Raw genomic sequence first — 8,232 nt, 5'->3', positions numbered from 1 at the left:
GGCAACAAGGAATGGTTCTCTTGTTTTCCAGTAGCAAATCAAGCTTTTTTAGCTAAACGTGGCTCTGATCACCATCCTGTTTTGGTAAAGTTAATATCATCTCAAGAATCTTTTAGGGGATCATTTAGATTTGATAAAAGGATGCTGCACAAGCCTTTTATTAGAGAAGCCATTAACAAAGCCTGGAATACGAACTCGCAAAGCCTAAACCTATTTGTTGCTACTCGTCTCAGATTCTGCAGGAAAGCCTTAAGTAGATGGAAGAAAGATAATCAGTTTAATTCAAAGGATAGGATTTCTAAGCTACGGATTAATCAGCCTAACTCTACTCACTTCATCTTTTGGTAGGATGGAATTTCTCAAGCGGTCCTTAGTTAGAGCTTATAAGAAAGAGGAAAACTTCCGGAAACAAAAAATAAAGATGACTGGATTCTTCATGGAGATGGGAACACTAAAGTTTTTCATGCGGCAGTAAAAGTTTCAAGATCCAAAAATGAAATTGGGAAGCTTCTTGATAAAAATGGGTTTTATCAACGTTCGGAGGCTTCTAAGGGTCATGTGGCTATCCAATACTTCAATGATCTTTTCAGATCTTCAAACTCAGAGAATTACTCTGATTTTTTTCAAAATTTTCCAGCTAAAGTCACGTCATCTATGAATCATCATTTAACGATGAGAGTATCAGCCGAGGAAGTGAAGGATGCAGTGTTTTCGATTAAACCTGACAGTGCTCCAAGTGCGGGAAATCGGCCAATTCATACATCAACAGAATGTCACAGTCCCGATCAGTACATAAACATGTATCATGTGCTAAAACTGGGTTTTATCAACGTTCGGAGGCTTCTAAGGGTCATGTGGCTATCCAATACTTCAATGATCTTTTCAGATCTTCAAACTCAGAGAATTACTCTGATTTTTTTCAAAATTTTCCAGCTAAAGTCACGTCATCTATGAATCATCATTTAACGATGAGAGTATCAGCCGAGGAAGTGAAGGATGCAGTGTTTTCGATTAAACCTGACAGTGCTCCAAGTGCGGGAAATCGGCCAATTCATACATCAACAGAATGTCACAGTCCCGATCAGTACATAAACACGTATCATGTGCTAAAACATACATCAACACATAATATATTCAAATTTCTACGTGAACAAAGATATTTATGTTTTGTCATACATTGACCGTCTCTCTGTTAGTCAAATGGTAACGGATGCTGATGTGGCTTTAATTGATGCTGACGTGGGTTTTACATTTTAATTAATTAATAAAATAAAATAAAAATCATATGTCGTTAGGTGAGGTAAAACCCGGGTTCAAACAATATTGAATCAAACGCTGAACCGTTGTGTCAAACCAGATTATTGGTTATGTTATCTATTGTGTCTTATTTATATCTAATATGTTATGTTCATATATTTCTAATTATCTAAAATTAGTTCTACAAATATATAAATTCTAAGTAATTGTGTTTAATTACCTTAATTATTGTTATTGTGTTCTGAAAAAAAATCAAAATTTCAAAATTAAAATTTTAAAAATCAAAAGCATTTTTCGAAATTTAAAAAGAAAATCTGCAAAATTTTGTTTTGAAAAATTGAAAAAAAATTTCAAAAAATTATTATAAAAGTTTTGAATTTGAAAATATATATTCAAAAATATTTTTTAGTTTTAATTTATATTTGTTATTTATTTAAATAATTTTAAACAATTATTAAATACAAATAATTATTTAAATAAATAAAATAAAATAAAAATATTTTTAAAAATATTTTTTAATTATATGTTTTCAAATTTAAATTTTTTATAATAATTTGTTAGAAATTGGTTTTCAATTGTTTTTTTCATATTTTCTTTTAAAATTTTGAAAATGCTTTTTCAAAATTTTATTTATATTTTTATTTTGAAATTTTAATTTTTTTTAGAACATAATAACAATAATTTAGGTAAATAAACACAATTTCTTAGAATTTATATATGTTTTGTAGGACTAACTCTAGATAATTAGAAATATATGAATGAAATATATTAGATATAAATAAGACACAATAGATAACACAATTAATAACCTGGTGTGGCACAATGGTTGAGCGCATCGTTCACTATGGGCTGAACTCAGGTTTGATCCCCCCCCTCCAACGTCAAATTAAAATTATTTGTTTTATTTTTTATTTATTAAATAAAATGTAAAAACCATGTTAGCATCCGTTAAAGCCACGTCAGTATCCGTTACCATTTATTTAACGGAGACACGGTCAATGTATGGGTAAACCTAAATATCTTTGTCTATGTATGAAATTTGAATATATTTTGTGTTGATGTATGTTTTAGCACAGGGTACGTGTTTATGTACTGATCGGGACCGCGGTCCCCTGTTGATGTATGAATTGGCCGATTTCCCCTCCATGTGCAGATGGAATGTCTGGTCATTTCTTTCAAAGCTACTTGGGACATTGTTGGTGATCAGTTTACGTCAGAAGTTCTTTCTTTTTCTGAGTCTGGTTCTTTGCCTTCGGAATGGAAGTACACACAGATTTGTCTTTTCCCAAAGAAAGTCAATGCTACTTCCATGTCTGATCTGAGGCCTATCAGCTTATGTACGGTTATGTATAAGACTGTCAAAAATTTTAGCCTCAAGACTTCAGAAATTCCTTCCCGAGATTGTGTCTACTACTCAGTCAGCCTTTGTGACTGACCGACTAATCTCAGATAATATCATTTTGGCTCACGAAGCAATTCATAGTCTCAGGAAGCATGATGCAGTTTCAAAATCTTATATGGCTGCTAGAACGGATATGTCTAAAGCTTCTGATCGGGTAGAATGGAGTTATCTGCAAGCTCTTCTTAAGGCTCTCGGTTTTGCGGAGGTTTCGGTTAAATGGATTATGTCTTGTGTCTCTTCGGTTAAGTATTATGTTCTGATCAACGGCCAAGCTCATGGTTTTATCTCGACTCAAAGGGGTATCAGACAAGGTGATCCCTTATCACCATTCCTTTTCGTACTATGCACGGAAGGTCTTACCAATTTGTTAAATCAAGTATCGAACAGAGGTTCCTGAATGGTATTCAATTCAACAATGAAGGACCGGCTATATGTCACCTGCTTTTTGCAGACGACAGTCTGTTTCTCTTCAAAGCTAATATTTCACAATGTCAGATCTTTCAAGATATACTATGTAAGTATGGTAAAGCCACAGGTCAGGTTATCAATTTAGAGAAATCTTCTTTAACTTTTGGAAAAAAACATCAGCTTGGATATAAGAAAGCAAATCCAGATCAAACTCCGCATTTTCTCAGAAGGTGGAGTTGGTAAATACTTAGGTTTGCCTGAGTGTTTCAGTGGATCTAAAGTTGAAATGCTAGCGTACATCTAGGACAAAATGAAGGGCAGGATGTCTGGTTGGTACACAAAGTTTCTCTCTCAAGCTGGTAAGGAGATCAATTTTAAATCAGCTGCTATGGCCATGCCTATTCACGCTATGAGCTGCTTCCGATTGCCAAAGACAACATGTAGAAACCTGACGTGCTATGGATGCTTTTTGGTGGAGATCGTTGGAAGACAAAGGTAAAATCCATTGGCTAAGTTGGGATAAACTATGTGTTCCAAAACGTTTAGGTGGAATGGGTTTTAAAGACCTTGAATTATTTAATCAAACTCTTTTGGCTAAGCAAGCATGAAGGATCCTATCTGATCAATCTTCTCTTCTCAGCCAATTCCTAAAAAGCATATACTTTCCTTTTGGATCTTTCTTATCTGCTCCTATGGGCTCTCAACCTTCTTATGCTTGGAGAAGCATAATGCATGGCAGAGACCTCTTGGCCAAGGGTTAAAGACATATGGTGGGTAATGATCAATCATTATCAGTATGGTCCTCACCGTGGATTGTTGATGGTGACAGACTTCGCATACCATTAAGGAAGAACATCCTGATTGATCTGAACCTCAGAGTTTCTGATCTGTTAATCCCCCATTCTCACATTTGGGATACGCAGAAACTCAAGGAACTATTCTACCAAGTAGATATTAATCTTATCTAAAAGATTAAACCAGTGATTGATAGTCCAAGCTTCTTCTGTTGGAACCATACTAAATCTGGTGACTATGCTGTCAGTTCTGGATACTAGTTTGCTGAAAAAGAATTTTTTAAAGAAGCCTTTACGCATTGGGTCAAGCTCTCCCTTCATTGAATGGAATCAAAGATAGTATCTTGTCTCTTGGAAACAGAACCAAAAATCAGAATATCTTTGGAAAGCAGTTAGTGGAGTGTTACCTGTTGCAGACAATCTCATCAACAGAGGAATGAAAGTGGACTCAAGATGTCAAATCTGTGGTTTAGAAGGGGAATCCATAAATATACAATATAAGAATTAGAAACATTACATTAAACATCTATAAGTAATATTACCATTCAATATAAAAACAAAAAATAAGAGTAAATATACAATATAAAAAAAAAAAAAATTAAATATACAATATAAGAAATGAAAAAACTATATTAAACATCTATCTGATGTATTGTTTACATTTTTATTATTTACAAATATTTTTATAAGTAAATATATACACGATATAGGAAGAAATAAATGATAAGTAAATATACAATATAAAAAATAGAAATGTTACGTAAATATAAAATATAAGAAAAAAATAAATAATAAGTAAATATAATATAAGAAATATATATATATCATAATATTATCATTGATATATAAAAACAAGAAATTTAGAATAAGTAAATATACTAAATAAGAAAAGATAAACAACAATTAAATATACAATAGAAAATAGAAAAATAGAAAAACTAAATTAAACATTTATCTTTAAAATGTATAATTAAATGGAAAATGTATAGTTAAATAAATAAGAAGCAAAAATATACAATATAAAAATTAGAAATATTACCATTTGATATAAAAGGAAAAAAATTAGAATAAATAAATATAAAATAAAGAAAAATTTCCTAGGATAACCCTATTTAAGTTTTTGTCACAAAATAGCATTCAATGAGAAAAATGACCAAAATAAATTTTATTAAAGAATAAAAATATATTTACACCATAGGATTAACTAATCTGGACTTAGGATTTAGAGTTAAGGGGTTCAAATTTTAAAAAAGTTAAAATTAAAATTAAAATTTTCAAAATAAAAAGGAGCTATTTTGGTAATTTTTCTTATTGATGACTATTTTTGTGATAAAAACTTAAAAATGAATATTTGAGAGAATGATCCTACAATATAAGAAAAAATAAATAATAAGTAAATATACTATATAAGAAATGAAAAACAATATCAAATATGTATCTGAAAAATGTATAGTTTTCTATTTTTTTCTAAGAAAATATATATTCACACAAACATACGATTCAAAATTTTGTTGTTTTCAGAATACAAAGTCCAAAATAATAGCTATATAGTCAATATTTGAAAATCAAAATAGCTCCGCACGTGAAGCCGGTTAACTCCTAGTTAGTTGTTTAATAAAAAGGGAAAATCTCTATATGAAAGACAAGAAAAAGTTCAACGTCTGAGGGAGAGAACTGGGCAGTTGTCTCGATTTCTTTTTCTTATATGAAATCTTTATAAGAAAACGGAAATCGAGACATATCCCCAAACCCACCCGGATCCAATAAGACCATAGATGACCAAACCGATAAGCTTTATTGGTGATCTCAGTGCTAGCTACCTAATTTTAAATTTCGTTATAAACTATTCTAATTTCGTTTCATACTGTCATTTCATCACATGATTAGGTGCAACAGAACTTTTGACTATAACTACTTCTTGATCTATGGTTGATATTTGCTTAATTTCTACTCTCAGCAGTTGTACCTTTTTTTAACTGAATTACTCTACCAAATCAGGAGAAGCAAACAAAACAAAGAGTGCCATTGCTACACCTAACGCAACGAATTGAATAAAAGAAAGAAAAGAACATGCAGATTTACTTTTCATACAAGCATCCCCACTAGTTTAGTTCCTGTCGACATAATTCTAGAAGCAGCATAGAGACAAAGAGGCAAGTGTAATGAAATTAGTTAACAATTTTTGGAACCTTTTATTTCAACGGCTTTCCTCTGACCTCGTCTTCCTCAACCTCCCACGAGTCATCCTGATTGTCTGCTCCATTACCGTCTCCTTTGGAACTTCCGGGTTCGAGTTTCCATTCAGTGATTCCGCTTCCCCTTCTGCTTCCACTTCTTCTATCTGCATTGGTTCCGCTTCCGCTTGGGTGGTTGATTGGGTTGAGGGGGAAGAGACTAACTTTTCTACAAACTGAGTGATACCCGCGCTTTTGGTATCTGTGGCTGGTCTAGAAGTAACTTTAGAAGGGCCTGCTTCTTTACCGGTAGCATCATTACCGTCACTGTCGCTTGAAGATGAGCTAGACGACGCTATTTCTTCAGATTCTGGTTGAACGTTAGGGGATTTCTTAGGCTTAACATGAACTTGATTAGCTCTGCCTCCACGTCTCTGAATCAGAAATGAATATGAATATGACAGACCACGAATCGAGTATTTTTAGTTACTTTACACAATCAGATATTGTTTTAATCGTACCTGAGGTTGCTGCTGCGGCCTTGGAGTTGATTGTGCAGCAACATACTGGAGAATCTCAAAGATTCTGGTCTGACCATAGCTTGCAACTCGTTGCCAATATATAACAGCCATATCTCCAGCTCTTGTCCTTAGCTCCAACAAACTATGGTCTATGTCCCTTTCATGCTGTGAGAGATATGGCCTAAAGAAGGACTCGTAGACATAGGTAGTGCCCTGAACAATCAAAGACAAAAAGGACTCATGTAGGTATAGAAAGACATCAGTATTTTTCCTACTTCAATCAAATGAAACACATACCCTGGTTTTAGGATACCACAGGTAGATGAAGAATGCTAACTTAGCTTCACTGTACATTGGAACCCTAGAGAGAAGAAATGGAGACAAGATAAGAAGAGAGAGAGCAAAAAAGACATGGTCGAGATCAAGAGGAATATGTTTAGAAAGCCCACCATGAAACAAAGGCATCACCAACTCTCTCAAAGACTGTCAAGCAAGCGACCAATATCCTGTAACCGATGTTAACTTGAAGTTAGTAAAGTCATTTTGAGAACCTCATGGAAGGAAAAGGAGAGTATATACCAGTACTGGCACCAAAAGCGAAGCTGCTCAATTTCAGGCCTGTTCTTTTCAACAGTCTTGTAGCATTCGTACGCAGGGTAGGCATAACCCAACAACATCCTGCAAAGAGGGGCTAAATCAACACCATCCAATATCATTTAAGAAAAACAAATGATAGTATGATTTCGTACACCAATCCTCTCGTAAGAAACGATCCAATCATCTCGAAGAACTGAAAACAAGAAAGCATCATCAATTGGCATGAGAATTCAAGTGTTTAGTATGATTATTGTAATCTGAAAAAATAAGATATGCCTATTCTTCATCCATTTTTTTTTTCCCATAATTGAAATGAGCTTAGTATTAGCAGAGATGCACAATTCAAGTAGAATGATAACAAATTCTCATAACCCTCTAAGATAACAAGAAGCACATGACTGAGAAGAAATTGGATCAGAAGGGAAATCGATAGATATCTTACAAAGAATAAAGTAAATTAAAACTAACGAACACACAAATAGATTAAAAACTAGAACAAATCGATCAGGCTACATGATGATGATGATGATTCAGCAGCAGACAGTAAATCAAAAAGCCACAGATTCTCAGTTTCAGAAAACGAAGAACACCGGTTCGAGAGATCGGAAACTGCCCGACGGAGGAAAGTGTACTTGTGAGAAGAACAGCTGTTAACTCCGGCGAGAAGAATAGACCGTCGCAGAAAAAAAAAGCCGTTTCAAAATCACCTCTCTCTCTCTCTCTCCGGATTTGCTTACTTGAAGTTTTTGAATCGCGTCTCGTTGAAGTTATGGATGATTTTGCAGTCCCCCTTGAAAAGCAATTTTGACCAAATATAGTATAATATATAATTCCTATTTTACAATATTCTAATATACACCGTTATTTTTTTTTCAGTAAATTGATGAAGAAGGATTATCCATATTGCATTTCAAGATTTTTAGATATCCTTAAGACTCATAAAAATCTAACATAAATTACATCTATTCCCAGAGAATACGTTTTTTCGAAATCAATTCCTCGTCTCTGAACTAATCGGGTTTTATATTGTGTTACCTCATTCTTTTCACTAGGGGCATTGCTGGACAGAGTTCTTGTTT

At 33.4% G+C, this 8,232-nt stretch overlaps 1 protein-coding gene across 5 annotated transcripts; it reads right to left on the bottom strand.

The window, feature by feature from the left end:
• Positions 1 to 5,865: 5,865 nt before the first annotated feature.
• On the bottom strand, positions 5,866 to 7,936 carry LOC106336678 (HVA22-like protein i). Of its 5 annotated transcripts, none has more exons than XM_013775590.1 (7): positions 7,891 to 7,936; positions 7,306 to 7,346; positions 7,136 to 7,234; positions 7,006 to 7,062; positions 6,854 to 6,917; positions 6,557 to 6,769; positions 5,866 to 6,469 (listed from the first exon to the last, which is right to left on the bottom strand). In XM_013775590.1, the coding sequence occupies exons 2-7, from the start codon at positions 7,335 to 7,337 to the stop codon at positions 6,059 to 6,061; spliced, it is 876 nt and encodes a 291-aa protein (XP_013631044.1). In that variant the 5' UTR covers positions 7,338 to 7,346; positions 7,891 to 7,936; the 3' UTR covers positions 5,866 to 6,058. The 5 variants fall into 5 exon arrangements, with proteins under 5 accessions (XP_013631044.1, XP_013631041.1, XP_013631042.1 ...); XM_013775587.1 differs by lacking the exon at positions 7,891 to 7,936 and adding an exon at positions 7,667 to 7,884; XM_013775588.1 differs by lacking the exon at positions 7,891 to 7,936 and adding an exon at positions 7,744 to 7,884.
• Positions 7,937 to 8,232: the final 296 nt, after the last annotated feature.

The sequence above is a fragment of the Brassica oleracea genome, chromosome C4 (assembly GCF_000695525.1).
Source record: "Brassica oleracea var. oleracea cultivar TO1000 chromosome C4, BOL, whole genome shotgun sequence".
NCBI classification, from domain to species: Eukaryota; Viridiplantae; Streptophyta; class Magnoliopsida; order Brassicales; family Brassicaceae; genus Brassica; species Brassica oleracea.
The sequence above is the reverse complement of the archived record's forward strand: the minus strand, read 5'-3'. Positions and strand labels throughout refer to the sequence as shown.

Bases quoted from the DNA above. Each gene is read 5' to 3' on its own strand.
- LOC106336678 (XM_013775586.1), bottom strand. From the start codon at position 7,367: ATGATGCTTTCTTGTTTTCAGTTCTTCGAGATGATTGGATCGTTTCTT. The intron at 7,063-7,135 runs GTATATACTCTC...CATCGGTTACAG, and splicing joins CGCTTTTGGTGCCAGTACTG to GATATTGGTCGCTTGCTTGA. The intron at 6,918-7,005 runs GTGGGCTTTCTA...TCTTCTCTCTAG, and splicing joins GGTGATGCCTTTGTTTCATG to GGTTCCAATGTACAGTGAAG.